Source organism: Falco punctatus (genome assembly GCF_963210335.1).
Source record: "Falco punctatus genome assembly, chromosome: 7".
Classification (NCBI taxonomy): domain Eukaryota; kingdom Metazoa; phylum Chordata; class Aves; order Falconiformes; family Falconidae; genus Falco; species Falco punctatus.
The window spans coordinates 31,384,705-31,400,447 of record NC_137587.1 but is presented as its reverse complement, the minus strand read 5'-3'; the positions used below and the strand labels follow the sequence as shown (position 1 = coordinate 31,400,447).

Genomic DNA, 15,743 nt, shown 5'->3' with positions numbered 1-15,743 from the left:
GTCATCATGCCCCTTACCATGCATATACTCACTGATGTTTTTCTTTTTTACTACATAGTATCTTCTGTATAAGACACAGAGAGACTGATTCTTCAACTGCGAGAAGGTAACTCACTTAAGTCAGTGGAGTTACATGCAGATAAAATCAGTAAGGAATTCAGTATTGGGCCTTCAAAGCTTACCTTAGATTCCTAGGTATGATTAGCATCCCACTGCTTGGAGCAAAGTGGTGCTCTCCCTGCTGTGAATTTCTCATGTTCATCAGTTGGTTATGAGCAATTTTGGTGCTACATTATCTGATCAAGCACATGAGGGCCCTGATGCTCACACCTTTCCTTCAAGCTCCAACATATAGTATATAACAATATTATTTGCTCCAACTGCCTGGCCATTTTCAGGCTCTATGTGTTTATACAGGGAAGTGCACACCACTATCTGTTGTTCTCATCCACCATCTGGGCCAGGGGGATACACACCAGCATGAGACCAGCTCCTGTCCTGGAGGTGTGTAGTCTGCAAATTGGAGTTTAGCTTGGAAATGTTTTTGTACTCATCTCAGTAGTTTCTTAGCTCAGTATTGTGGAGAGGAGGCATGAGATCAGCTGCAGTGGACCATTAGATGTCTTTTGTATTTCACAGGAAGGAGTTGTATTTGGACACTGGCTCTTGGGTCCGAGGCTCATTTATCGTTCTGCGTGCTAGGGTAGTCCATGCTGGTAAGAGTACTAAAATCAGAGACTTCTGTTGCTTCAGGATGTCAGTGCTAATTACTATTCCTTTATCCAACATATATGGGTAAACATAAGAAACAGCAGATAGAAATCACTGTTTAGAGACAGTTGAGTTGGCTTTAATCAGAGTTCAGGTATTCATCTGGAACCTGACGTTTGCCTTTTAATACAGAGCAGACACGCAGAGGCGATTTTGCATTGTCTGTCTTCTGGAAATGCCTTTGGGGTTTCACAGATATCGATACTTTCGATGCCATGGTTCCGAGTGGAACATTATTGGAGTAGAAATGCAGATAAAGTCTTCTTTGACTTTCATGTCTTTTCCTTGATGAGGAAAATTGTTTTCATTCTTCTGTAACATTGGAAACGCTCTGGCCTGTTAAGTGATTCCCCAAGTTTTGATACAGCTTCAGTGCTCTAAGGAATAAATGTTACCATGTCAACAAGTCATTCTAACAGGTTTTCTCCACCTTTTGTCATTACTTGTCAAAGAGTTTTGCCTAACACAGAGGTAACTTCTTTGCACATAGTCTAAGAAGCACTAGAAGTTTTATTTCCTTCTCCTGGGAAGTCAGTCCATTTGCCTCCCTTCTCTGTGGTCAGAAGTGCCAGAGTGCCTCCTTTAAAGCCTTTGCATGTGATGCTACTGAGAAACGTGTATTCATCGGAGGAGGATGAATTGAAGTTGGTAGATAGTCCAGTCTCTTGGGTAACACTGTCAAACGGCAGGAAATAGGCTTTAGGTTTTGTGTACGGTAAGCATGTAGATATAACCAAAGTGCTCCATTTTTCAAACGCTTGTGCTGGGTTTTTTAAATTCAACTGCAAAGCTTCCTGTCCCTTTCATTTGCAAGGTGGTGAGTAACTGGTCTTACCTATTGAAAAATGAGGCTATTTGATAATGAACACACATATCCTAGCCCTTGCTCTGCCTCCTGCATGAGATAGTCTTTCAGCTCTTAACTTGCTACATTGCCATGAGCTTGCTTTATCAGCTGTGTCAACGAACGTCTTTCACCACAGGTCTGTTTTAACTGAAGGCATGTCTGTAGCTGTACTCCTCTATTGCCATGTACCCGTGAGGCTCCATCACCATGAGAGCTGAATGCTTGTTTGCAAAACCTGCCTCTTTCAGCCTGAGGAGCCAAGAGATGAGGTGGATTCCTTTCTTAGGCATCAGAAAGGAGCGTTTTGCTTGCTGAGGAAAGTGGGCATAAAAGGGAAGTGTAGATCTAAAAGATAGAGGATGATTCTGTACAGACCTTAGCTTTGTCAAATGGTTGTCTCTGAAGAACAGTTCAGCTGGGGGAAGAAACTCCATCAGGTTGGCTTTACTTTGACTTTTGCCTTTGTTTCTTCCTATCTTTTATAATTTCTCATCAATCTAAGCTGAATTCATCATGTTCAAAAACCATAATCAGCACTCCTAAATTGCATGGAAATGGCAAGTTATTGCCGTTTTTTAATAGTTTTTTTTGAACTATTTTTTAAGAATAGTTAAGAATATTTTAAGAAACTATTTTTGAATAGTTTCTTACTTATATTGCATTGTGAGATTTCCTCACTCACTGACCAGATGTTTCAAAATCACTACTTTATTGGAAATGGAGACTGTTGCTCTGCCAATGTTCCATTTAACATTAGATACTCAGTGCACAATTCCTTTTATGTCAAGCTAAGGTAAAGTTAAAATGATGTCCTCAAAGCTGTGTCTGCTCTGCCCTCTTGTGTCTTTGGAATGTGCTGCCACATGCTCCCCAAATACAGCTGTATTATATGAGAACTGGAATTTTCCCCCCACAGATGTGGGGGTAAGATGCAAACACATGGGTATTCAGATATGGGCTGATTTTTCAGTGATTGACATACGTTTGAACTAAATCTGTTCTGCTGATATTCCTCCTGCACACATATGTCTGAGGGGAAGGGAAAACAACTTGAGAGTATTTTTAATACAGCTCAGGAGTGCTAAAATTAACCTGATTGAACACTCTGTAAAGTTGTGGGGTTTATGAGTAAAGTTGTGCCGTTTACGAAGCACCTACCTTAACGTTACGACGCACACAATTACCTACTAGAGGAAGGAGTGAGAAGGGGTTCTTCCAGATGACAGAGGCTGAGCTGCTATGAAGTTGTGGATTGGTTTAGCTTGGCTGACTCCTTGACATACCAATTTTTAACCTTAGCAGAAGCGACAGTTCAAAGCTATGGTAAGTTTACAGTGATTAAAGGGATTCTGAAAGGCAAAAAAACCCGGTCATGCAGTGATTTAAATTAAGATACCTTCAAGGTAAGTTTCAGCAAAAAAAGAGAACCTGCTGGCTTCTCTGTGTGGTTGGTGGGTTGGTTGGTTTTTTTGTTTGAAAGGAGACCGGGGTGAGCTGGAAGTTCGGGTTTCCTCCCCTTATTGTATTAGGAAAATAAGACGTTGTCCTGGCTGTGCATCCTCTCTGTCCCCCCAGGAACAGAGTGCCGGAGTGCAAGCTGGTGGAAGGCGCAGTGAAGCGCAGTTTACTGAAAATACAGTAATTTTTAAAGAGGCTTAAGCATTTTTGAATCAGAGAGCTAACTATTCCAATAAAGAGTGGCTTTTCTCAACAAAGTAGGAAGTTCAGAGTTTGGTATCGTGTGCTGTAAATCTTCCAGATAGCTTAAGGCTTAACATTTGCTCTGTGAGTGCTGGATGATGACTGACCTGAGACGGTCCTGACTTTGACGTGGATGTTTTCTCCTTATCTTAAGAGTGTTTACAGCAGAGACCAGCACTTTTCAGGAACAGCTTTGTAATTTCTCTGGATAGAGCATTGTACAATATGAAGGTTGTGCACCTGGTTTCTTCAGAAATAATTCTGGCAGCCTTTCCAGCCACAGAGAGAACTCGGGCGAAAGCTGTGCTCCATTTGTAATTGCTAAGCAGCATTAGGGTATCACGCACTGATGTGCTTTGGGCCATGTCTTTTGCACACCTGTGGGATTCCAGGCCTTACCTTGTGCTCCTTTGACAAACTGCTCCTTCCTTCACCTGTTTCAGAAATTCACTGAACCAACTTTTACCTTTCCCTTGTCTGTCCTCAGCATGCCTCTCTTTTGGTGGTCTTGTAACGTTCTGTGTGTAAACAGAGAAGATGCTGATAATGAGACAGTACTGGGCCTGGTCAGAAGATAGGATATTCTCGAGTAAAGACCGTATGTTTTATGTTTTTCCAGTAATACTCAGGATTTCGGTTGCTGATACTCAGACTGAAGCTTAAAACGGATAGTTTGTTCAGCTGTTGTAATGATCCCAGTAACATCAAAAAGGTTTTTTTTTTCCTGAAACTCCCTTAAATCAGCTCCATAAAGCCCTACCTCGCCAAGGGGAGTCGAAGCCTTCTCCCCACTTTGCAAATGGGAACTCAGACACAGGACATGTTTGGTAACCGGGTCATGGTCTTGGCGGCGAGAGGGTGGTGGTGCTGGGAATAAACACTAGTTCTTCAGCCTGGCTGTTCTGCTTCCTAATCCCGATAGTGAAGGATAGTGAATTATGACGTAGGGAGAGCTGAGACTGTAAATCTGAAGTTTAATAGGCAGTGGCCTCCTCATGGCTTTTTTTTCCTGGCCACAGGTTTTGAGCTATCCTCACAGATGACCATAAACTCTCTATTTAAGCTCTTTTTTCTGAAGACAAGGAAATGCAGTTTGTTGATCTGTGAATGCAGAGTACTGGATCTGCAATTTGTTATTTGTTGTCTTACCTCTCCAAAATCGTAAGGAGATAAAATAGGAAGCTATTTTATGGTTCTTCTGTACTTACAGTTTATTTTTTCCCCACAGTGATTCACAGCTGTCCTCTGTGTCAGTACTTCTCAAATTTTTGCAGTGCAAGGACTATCTACCTTCATCAAAAACCATCCAGGGACTGTCTTGTACAGCCCTGACACAGTGGTTTCCATTAACTATCACCTAAGATTTGGTTCAACTGGGAACAGCCGTGTATCACTCTTTACTTTTCCTCTGTTTTGCCCCCTGCTGAGTGGGAGTGTGTGGTTTCTTGTGCCTTCTTCCTTTGGGAGGTTTGAGTATCCTGTAACTGTTTGGCAGCCTGTCTGCCGGCCACCAGTGGTGCATGAGCTCTGGGTGGAGGAGACTGCTCAACACCTCTTACTAAAGCAAGTCCTAAGCATAAAGATTTCCACCAGTTCTCACTGCCAGAAAACTTTTTTCCCCCGCCGGTATTTAGTCTGCATCTTCCCCATCTTCACATCCCATTGCTCCTGTCACTACTGTTGAACTTCATCCAGAATAATCCCCTCCTTAACACCAGCATCCTGGTTTGAGTACTGTTTCACCTCTCTCTTGTTGGTTAGCTGCGTTACTCGTCCTGTAAACTGGCCTTCATCAGTCATGTTTTCCACCTTCACAATAATGTTGTTGTGCCATGGGAATGGAGCAGAGCTCTGACAGAGCTCACCCCAGAGCAGGATGTGCCAGAGCTGACTGCCCTGACACTGTGTGGAGGGAGGTGGTTGCTGCCTGTCACCCACGACCTGTTAGTGCCAGCTTCCCTGCTGTCTTCAGAGGTCCCACTGCATGCTCCCCCCCCGCATTTGCAATGAATGTGATCCTAGCTGTGATCTCCATTCAGAGGTGACAAAGGGTAGGTAGCAGTGAAAGAACAGAAATGACAGTTGAAAAAAAGACTTGCATAGAGAAGAAACGGGGATGGGGGTGAGAAAAAAAGCAGAAGGTAACAGAGAGGAGAGAGGGAGCTCCCTGTGAGAGCAGAAAATCTTGAAGAAAAGGGAGACTAATTTAAGGAAAATATAGAAAGCAGACATCACAAAGTTTGTGCCAAGGCATACAATAAAAATTAGGATGAAGACAGGGGAGGAACACAGTGACAACATTTTGACTTTTAAATTTAATTATGATGTGTTGTTTCAAACAACAGAAATTCTACAAATACTTTTGGTACTTGTCTGAGGTGAGAGCTGAACCCTCTTGAAATCTGAAGCGTCTTTCCTTGTTGCTGTTAAGTTGGCAGTCCTAGACCTGGCATGGTCCATCTGGAGTCCTGGCTGTATTTCAAAGGCAGGTCTTTGAGACACTACCAGGCACTTAGAAAAAGAAAGAAATGCCACTAAGTGTGGCCTGTAAAAATGTACAGCCTCTTACATCACAGCAGTCCTTTGGCTTATGGAGAGATTTTTCCTGCTGATACTATTCTGTTCAGTAAAGGCTGCATGAAGATAGGGTTCATAGTTATGGTTATCTTTTTATTGTGTCTGTCTGAGGTTTTAGTTTCAGATCCAAAGTGGAAAGCATAGAAATTGCATTTTTAATCATCTCTTAGGATTTAAGGGAACTTGTACATAGCTGAGGATAGAAGATGAGGCAGAGTCTTTTCCAAATTTGCTGGTTTAGAAGACATCTCTTCCAGTCAGTGGCATCCCAATGCATAGCTCAGAGCTGAGTACTGATGGTAGAAAAGCCACAGTGTCAGCTCCTTGCATGGGTTCTGGGTTGTGTCAGCTCTGGGTTCTGACACAGAGTCACTTCTGCTAGCGGTGCACAGCTATTGCAGCTCTGTGGGGGTCATGCCATAGTTGTGGCCTCATACTTTAATAGTTCTCAGACTGCTCTTCCAGAAATGCTTCATCCACACTAGGTCTCTCTGATTCAAGTAAGAATATTGCTTGGTTTTAGATTGGAGGGTTAGGCTGTAGTGGCAATGCAAACGGTCAGTGGTGGGGTAAGACTTACGTTACCCATTCTGAACTCTAGACTGTTACATTTATTTTTTTGTGTATTTATTGTTGTCCTTTTGGGCAGTGGTTTCCCTTGCTGACTGGTCACTGCTGGTTTGTAAATAAACAGTGACAGTGGCCAAGGGTCCAGCACTTGACAGCAGCTCAGTAAGATCCTGCTAAAGCAGCTTACCTTAGCCAGAGGAGAGGGGAGGGTTCAGTGTAGCACTGGGTGTTCGTTTGCACTTTGTGGGTTGTGTGGTGTGGTTCTGTGCTGATGTAGAACAGTACTGAGATTGACCCTCAGCCACTGAGTTAGGTCTGTCCTGGACCACAGTGCAGAGAAGGTGTGCTGAGAGTGTTATCACTGGTAGCAGGAGCTTGGTGATGAGAGAAAGCTTCAGCACGTTTGCCACCCTGGGAAGGAGGAGCAGATCGTCACTGGCAGCTGGAGGACTATTCTTTAAGCCTATAGCTGTCTTCAGAATTGCAGCATCTGCGATTAAACTCAGAGCAGCAGCTTTCTAGCTGTGGGCTGTGCTGAGATCTTGTGTTGAGCAAGGGTTTGTTTGTCCTCAGGTCTGGCTGTGAGTTAATGGTCTGGTTTAGAGGCTTCAGTGGGCTGGAATTACCTTCTTGGTGGAGAAAATGCCAGTGCTGTGCAAAGTCAGCAGGAGCAATTTGAGATGCTAAGAGTTTTCTCTGCTACTTTCTGTTGATCCAGGTGGTCTTTTCTAAGTTAAAGAAATTACTGTTTGCCCCTTCCTTCATCTCCCCATGCAAGTGTCATGTAATCTGCAGGAACACTGAATCCTCCCTGTCTCCCGTTCCTGTTTGCATGGGAGAAAAACGGAGGGAAGTGAGATGGAACCATACGTCTCTGTATCTGCACTCTGAAGGCAAAGTTATTTGTGAGCCTTAAGCATATGGGTGGGAGAGCTGCCAAGCCAAAGTTGTTCCCAAGTATCAGTAAACTGAATCTGATGCCTTAAATTCGTTCAACTAAGGAACTTTTGCTCTGGCAAAGGCTTGTAAATATTACAGTACCTGTCACTTTTGGATGCTGCTTTCTGTTTTCATAGCAGCAAATTGAATGCTTTGAAGTCTGGGATGTTTTGTTTAGCTTTGTAGAGGTTGACCTCAAAGCATCAATCTTTCTGCTCCTTTTAGGATGTTTGAAAATAGTCTTTTCTTTTCACAGATTTCAGTATTGCTAATGGCCAGAGTTCTCAGATACTCTCAGAGCATTGATGCATGCATTGAGATATGTATATCAAAATGTAGAGAGTTTTGCCTCTCAGTTACTTTCAGTGATTCAATTTTCTCTTCTGTGTGAGGGAACATGCATAAGCATTTATTTATAATGAAGTGAAAAGCATGGATCTGAACAATGCTTATGAAGTGGTTTCTGGATGCATGGCTCTCTCAGAGTATATAGTTAGTTTTGCTGAGTTTACATGCACTTTTCAGTTTCTGCACCATCTGCACAGTGTACCCTCCACCTGTTTGGATTCCCTGTGTTCGCCAAGATACATATGGGTGGTAATAACAGTCAAGTTTTGCTTATTTTCAAGACACATTGCTGGTTGATATAAACCTGTGACTTAAGTTTGCCAGATATAGTTGCATCCACCGTTTGTACTGGTCTCCAGTTGCTTCGTGGAGAAAGGTGTCACGCTATTTCTCTTGAAATTAATCTTAGAAGTGAGTTTTGACAGACCTGTTCTGAACTGCAGTTCAGTAGTGCACAGCTGACTCAAGTTGTGACTTGTTTGTGACTCCAAAGTTAACCTGGCTGCAGCTAAAACTCCATGGAGGCAGTACTTGTAGGACTACACACACTGAGGAGTTAAGTGGGATAGTTGCTCTTACTCGGGTAATGTTCTGGCTTTGACTTTGTCAATGTGTGCACAGCTTTTGTCTGAAAGTGTTGGGGCCCGCTGACTTGTCCCAGAGCGATGGCTGAAGCCAAAGTTCTCTTTGCACTTGAAATTGCAGCCCAGCCCTCTTTGAGCGGTGGAGTTTTATGCTCAAGTACTTTTAAGTCCTGCAGTGTAATCCCCTTTCCTGCTGCATTGCTGGGGTAATCAAAGTTCTGCTACAGTGAACAGGACAGGAATCCTAGAGCGCTTCAACCTACTGAATCACTAAGACGGCCAAGTTTTAACTCCAGCCTTCCCGCAACCCCATGTGAACAAGCACAATATGAGCAGGAACACTCCAGAGCAGAACTGCTGTTAAATTTTGTTGTCGTTCCCATGTTTTTTCTCCTTAACCAAAGTCCGTTGAGCAGTCTTGCCAAGGTGTCTCAGTGTCTCAGCAGTGTTCTGACTGGCTTTGCCAGCCCGAATGAGCACTGCTTTCACGGTAGAGAGGTCCCAATGGACAGTGGGATGTATTACATGGCTGGCATCTTGGCTGAAGTATTGCACACTGGAATCTGCCACCTGAGCGGCCCTACAGTACATATGGTTTTGTGAGACTGCCTACTCCAGCCACGCTTGCTGACCATTCAGGTTTTTGTAAAATGCTTTAGGAAATTGTGCTTGAAGGCATAACGTTAAGAGCTAAGATCTCAATTGCTTTTCACCTCACTGGCTAGGTCTTGTGCCGCTACATATTCCTAAGCAGGTGATCATTCTTGCTGCCTAACTTTGGAAATACGGGCTTCATATTTCCATTTAGATTATCTGAAAATTGGGGTTTTCATCTTCTGAAATGTTTTCAGAAACGTAAATTCAGGTCTGGCTGATCATCTTTCTGGTGCTTTAGTATCAACTTTTAAAGTAAAGCTGACTATCAAGAAGCACTTGGAGAGAGCTGGTAATGATGCAGCTGAGAAGCTAAATCCCTTATCTCCATTTGAGGTTTTGTGGGTTTTTTTGTCTTGCAGATGAGAGGATCTGTTCACCACCCTTTATGGAGCTGACAAGTGCCTGTGGAGAAGATACCTTGCAGCTTATAGAGAAGAATGGACTGGCATTCCCATTCAGTATGTACACGAGCTTTTCCTTGGTACTTCTAGTAGGTTCTGAATATTGCACATGCACCCCCAAGACAATGCTGTAGGAGCATAGGTTTCATTGCCGAAGTGTCAGGGATGTTAAAACCTTCTTGAAACAAATGCTTTGAAGCACTCTTCTTGGAATATGGAACAAATCCCCTCCCTATCAGCTTTTACTTTGCCTTTTTTTGATGTTCCTTAATTTAGACACCTCACTACAGTAAACATTCATTCCTGGGAAATGCTAATAGTTCTAACAGAATTAGCCTGTTGCTCTGTACTTGTGCAAGAAGTTTTTTCGGCCAGCTGCATTCATTATTTTTCTTGAGAAAATTGCTGCCTTGCTGACTGCCCCCTTTTTTCACCCACCCCTCCCTTTCCCTGGTCCAGGCTAGAAATACAATCTTGGGGAGTAGAAGAGAATGTAAAAATCACCATACATAGCAGGCGCCAAGGGCCCACAGCCTCAAACAGCTGCTATGAACTGTTTGTGCTTTGTAGCAAGTTTCACTGTGGAGCTTGAGCTTTAATTCGTTCCTTTATTTGATTCCTTGCAGTGTGAAGTGAGCAGAATTGGTTAGTCAGTGTTTGTTCCCTTGGTGCTTGCCTCATTTGTAAGGTTCAGGGGTAAAGTCATGTGGAAGAAGCATTGCTGTCCCAAACGAGGCAGGCCTCCTGAAACTGGATTGTGGAGCAGTAATTTAAAGCCCACTGAATGACTTTGACCCCCGCCTCCCTCACCCATGCACATTGTTCTCTTGATACGGGCTGGCTAGTGCTTAGTAGACAGCAGCATAGTCCATATATTCAGAAGGCCTGAATCAACCCCTCTAAATGATGATGAAATTAAAAAATAACACTGAAAATTAATATAACCGTATCGTGAGACTGCTTTTTCTGTCTCCTCTCTGTTTTTTTTCCCCCCCTTAAAGACACTCCTGCTCTCCAGAGCATGTGTCTGTGGGACATCATATACCACTTCCCAAAACTTCAAGTTACCAACTTATTTTGGACTCTAGTGCAGGTCATCTGCCTTTCGTAGCTGCCTGTCCTCTTGCCTGGCAATTTGACTCTTCCAACAACTCTTCCAAAGAAGCGTTATCCTATCCACCCCCTCCCTACTTGAAAGTCTTCATCTCCTTTGCTTGACATAAAAGTAACATTAGCTCATTAGCTCTAGTCATTGTGTAGGTCCCAGGGTCTTCAGCTCTTCTCAGGTTTCATAATTGCAGGAGCATGTTGTTTCTTTCCTCTTACTGGTTTTAGGATGGAGATGAGAACCAGGATATACAGAGCAGGTGAGGAATATGAAGGAGCTGGGCTTTTACTACTTTTTTTGTCCCCCTCTATGCCTGCAAAAAATATGTTGTATCTTAGTTTGGTTCAGCCCATTCAGTTTCCTGCTCTTCCCCAAAACTAGGAATGTAGGGAAAGAACTTGGTTTCCACTGTGTTCTAGTTCCCTTGTTTTCAGGACAGTGGCGGGTTTTGGTACCTTTAAAGTAGCTCCAGCCTCAGCCAAAATCACATACTTGTGATTGCAGGATCGCAATACCAGTACCTGTACTAACTTGATAGCTGATGCTTTGCACCTCTGTCCAGTCCTAATAATGACCTCTGCTTGCACCATAGTTACAGGGAGGAGTTGAGAGAGCAGGGCTAGGAGCAAGCCAGGCTTTGCAGTGACTGAGGACACTGTTCAAGCAGAGACTGTCACTTGTGTCTAGTACAGTCAATGCCTTGGTCTGGTGAACTCCAGTGTTTGCACGTGTGGGTGGGAATGGATTTATAAGGGGTTTGTGTGTCCTGTTTCAGTGGTGCATTGTTGTTTCTTTTTTATTTACCCAGTATGTAAAACCAGAGTGGCCCATGGAACCAACTCTCACGAGGTGAGTTAAAAAACTTTTGCAGTGTCATCCCCCTGCTTCCCGTCCACCCATGGTGGTTTGGCTGGTGCTTTCTGATCCTGCAGTAGGCAGAATGAGGGCTATGCCCAAATGACTTCCCTTCCCCCACCTCTCCCTCATGTTTAATTATGGCATTATTTCTTCAGATTTATCTGAAATTAAGTTAAATATAAGTTTGACCTCTTGACATGGAAGTCCTTTCTGGCGGTTTCTACCTTCTGTCATCTAGTTACTTCTAGCAGTTTGCAGTCTCCAGTCAGTTCTGTCTGTAAGGAATCTCCTTCAGCCTCTCCTTTGGTGGGAGCTCACACTAAGTGATGCATCCATGTTTCTTTTCCAGCATGTGTGTGGTACAGGTGAGAAATGGTTTTGTGCTGCAGATGAAGCAACTGGTTCCTCTGCTTGAGAGGAACTAAATAGCAAATAGAGACAGTTTCCAGGCCTGTTCACTTGTAATAACATGGTTGGAGCTGTGGGGAGAACAGGACTGGCAGAACTATCTGCCTTCCCTCCTTCCCGTAAGGCAATTGCAGTTAAAGTGGTTGTGTATTCCTGGAAAGCATGCATTCCCTATGAGCCTAGCAGCCTCTAAGTTGCGGTGAGTTGAATCCTGTTTTAATTCTTTTCCATTTGTGCTTCCTGCCTTCCTGCTTACTGCAGCTTAGTTTTGAGAATCCAGCCCTCGCTGCTGGCTCTCCTAATGCCTGGCTTCCTTTGTTAACAATGTGGTCATCGGTCCAGGTTTCCCAGCTGCTCCTGAAACATGCAGTATGTTGCTGCAGCATCTCTGAGCACTGAAGGGCCTGAAGTAAAATGTAAATCCAGACGAGCAGAATGGCTACAGCTGAAATCTTTAGTGACCAGCATTTCCTTTTAAAAGTGCGAGATTTTTCACACAGACCTTGGTTTGGATCATTTTACAAACTGACAGACAGTCCCATTAGTTTGCCAGAGCAGCTGCTATAAATTTTTGCCATCATTCCTGAGGACACTTTGGCACTGGATTTTTAATAAATTTAAGACTCCAGCTTCTCTGCTGAGTTTTATGTCAAGTGCTCCACTGCAACTACAACCTGAAATGCATGAACCTTTCCAGCGCTTGGCCAGTCAGGCTTGGACTTCATTTCCCTGGTGAACCTTTCTTTGCTCTTATTTCATACAGTGCAGCCATAACTCAGCCTCCTGCCAGAATTCCATTTTCTGAGCAAAAATTACACCAAAATTTGTAAGCTGCACTTTATCATAGGAACTTACGACTAGAACCTAGGAGGACCCCTGGAAAAAAACCTGAAGTCTTTTGTGGTGCTTTACATAGTTAGTAGTAGTAGTCACTTCTGGAACTGGTGAGTTCTCAGGAGCAATCCAAAAGTCTTACTAATGATCAGAGAGGAAATGTTTTGTAACTGCTGTTTTATGGTCAGTAATAGTAAGGGAAGTGTAGAAGAAAAACTCTGCTTCAGTACAATCTGTCTAAAACATGGACCATACATCTAGAAGCAAGAAATTATTGCCCATTTTATTAATGACTTCTTTGGCTTTTGGTAAATTGCTTCATTTTCTGTAGAGATATTCCCAGTGCAGAGCTGACACTGGAACTAGAACACAGACTGACCAGAAACCTGCTTTTCTTCATAAGATGACTGTTCAGAAAGCTCAGGTACTGACTAACAGGGACAGGTGGAGGTGAAGGCTTGAGTTTTGGTTTGGTGCCAGCCAAGGCTGGCAGGCTCTGCATTTTGCAATGAGAACACGAGCTAGTTAAGCCAGGATGCTGTTAGTCGTCTTGTGGTGTCCCACAGTTCTGCATGGCCTCTGCATCAGCCAGCTCAGCGCTTGAACCCCACTTTGCCAGCACCATTTGTTAGACTTCAACAGAGATGATGCCTGGGGGTTGTCCTTCCCAGCTGCCAGCAGGTCAGAACATGTGAGACAGTACTGAGACCCATAACCTGAAAAAATATGTCTAGAATGACTCTTTTTCTAAATGCTGAGGAGACGGGAAATGAAAAGGCAGAGAACTGCTGTACTTTTGAGTCTGAATTCCTTAGGGACATTGTTAGTAAAAATTCTTGGTGCCAAACATGGGTTTTTTGCCTTCAGAAGAGCTCTGCATTTATAATAAGGAATGCTATTGGAAATTATGATATAAGGTATTGTTCCCATGTTAACTGCAAGACAGCAGGTCTGTGCTAGATGACAAAGAGCAAGTGCACCCTGCAAGCAAATTCTTGGAGCTGTATTCATGCATGCCAAAAACCATGAGACATCGCAGTGAACCAGCATAACGCAACACCACAGGAGTTGTATGGGTTGTGTGCTTGGCCATGGGGCTGCTGGCACAGAGCTTTGCAGAAGAGAGGTTTCACATGGTTTCCAGTAGCCTAGATCAGTTCTGTGCCAAGAAGATAAACTCTCTGGGTTTCCATGCTTCTAAAATAGGATTATAAGTACCTGATCATCTTATGTTTGCGGGGATTAATTAACAAATATTTGAAGAGAACACTATGGGAACAGCACAGTTCTTCCAGTATGATGTTGTAGCTACTATAAAGCCAACAGCCTACACAAGAGGAGGAAGAAAGCAGTGTTTCTTGCCACTGGTGAGAGACAAATGAGGTACGATGTTGTTGCTGTGAATCATCTTGATGGATGATTCTGCAGGTTAGAGTAGGTTTTTCTTGCACAGGTTGTTACCACTCACAAATTCACTCTGTGCTATCAGGTAAGCAGCATCTGGTATAACAGAGACAGAGTAAGAATATCATCTGCAAGTAGGTATTGAATGCACGCGTTGGCTTGAACTCAGAAAATGTTGATCTACTGAGTCATTGTGCATGCATGCAGACAATTATGTGATCTAATGTGGCCTACCAGATAAGGAGGAATAAGGACAGAAATGTGTGCAGACTTTTAACTATGAGTATGTAATCACTACATTATTTACCATGGCTATGTTTTTAAACAATAAAACCTATTGTATTTGCTATTTTTATTGCAGGAATAAACTAAGGTGTTAGCAAAAATTCAGTCTGAAAGTACATCAGATGAGCAGCTGATCACATATAATATGTGAGAGAGAGCATGAAAAGTGGCAGTTTCTTCATAAACTCCTTCCGGTGACCCTGACTTCACTAAGATACAGCTAATCTCAGAAAGCATGAAAACTGACAGGAAGCATATGGAAAGAGCAAACAGTATAACTCATCTGCACCGTGCTGAGGCAGGAAGCTCCAATTTTATTCTGTATATTACTGTGGAGTCACTGCAGGACCCAGAGGAATTCTCTTTAACTTCTCTGGATTGTCTCGCATCCCAAGCAAAACAGTAGGTCTAGGCAGGCCAATGAGAAAATATTAACAGGCATAAGAAAACTTGTGTTTCAGAGCTTGGGAACTTTTCTAGTAAGTGTTGTGCATCCTGCACTGACTGAGGTAGGTGGCAGGCTCAAGGCTTGAATGATTAGCTGATGTCTTCAAGGCTTTTCGGAGGGGTAAGGTGCACTAACCAAAGCATCCCTACCTGTGTGAGGGAGTTTTGCCCAGAGGAGAGGAAGATGAAATGTATGTCAGGTTCTCTGGCCTTGAACAGTCGTTACTCATATTCACCTGACTACCAGCACGCCCTACTGCCACTGTGGATAACAAGGCCCAGCATCACAGCAGTAATGAAGAGAGGTCAGTATTCAGATAACTAGAGCATAGCTTTTTCAGGGCCTTAAGGATGGAGAGCAAAGCTGAGTTTATGCTCGCTTCTGTGTAGGGCAACACTGGTTTAATGTAATTTCATCACCTGTGCCATGATGGTGCTTACTGCTGGTTCTGCGTAGGAGCCATGTGCATCAATACTCCCAACAGCAAACCTGCAAAATGGGGCACCGCTGTTACGATAATTATATATGCATGTAAGCATGGTAATGCAGGAATCAATGGAAAGAGCAGTGTAACTTGTGGTGAAGGTATGCTGGCTCAGCAAAGTACTTCTGTGCATCTACCAGCAACGTTTCTGTGCTGTTTGAGGCAGCTGTTTTTCTCATTCAGGCCCTCTAAATGCCTTCCTTTTTGGCATATTTGTTCCGGTACCTTCAAGAGGATTATCCATTTGGAGTAATGGGATGAAATCAAGCCAAGAAAATGATTAGGTCAGCATTTGCTAGCAGTAAGAGCTGCTAGGGTCTGAAAAAAGTTCTCTAATGGTGTGGGTGAAACTCTGGTGCTTAGGCCATTGCAACTGGACTGAACCAAACCATGGGAAATAGAGTTGCGGGGAAGAACTTGTACAGTTAGTACACAGAGCTGTTCCTTCTGTGTTCTCATGGTACACACTTGTATTCAGTACAGACTTTGTCATTTGTGTTGGTCAAATGTTTTACCCTT

General features: G+C 43.4%; 1 protein-coding gene across 4 annotated transcripts in view; it reads left to right on the top strand.

Moving 5' to 3' along the window:
• Positions 1–15,743, top strand: part of ITPK1 (inositol-tetrakisphosphate 1-kinase) — a 150,230-nt gene that overhangs the window by 118,392 nt on the left and 16,095 nt on the right. For all 4 annotated transcript variants that reach the window (XM_080396737.1, XM_080396739.1, XM_080396736.1 and 1 more), the window contains 2 exons: positions 9,354–9,452; positions 11,312–11,352. In XM_080396737.1, the coding sequence (XP_080252863.1) occupies positions 9,354–9,452; positions 11,312–11,352 (140 nt within the window). The remainder of the gene's footprint in view (positions 1–9,353; positions 9,453–11,311; positions 11,353–15,743) is intronic.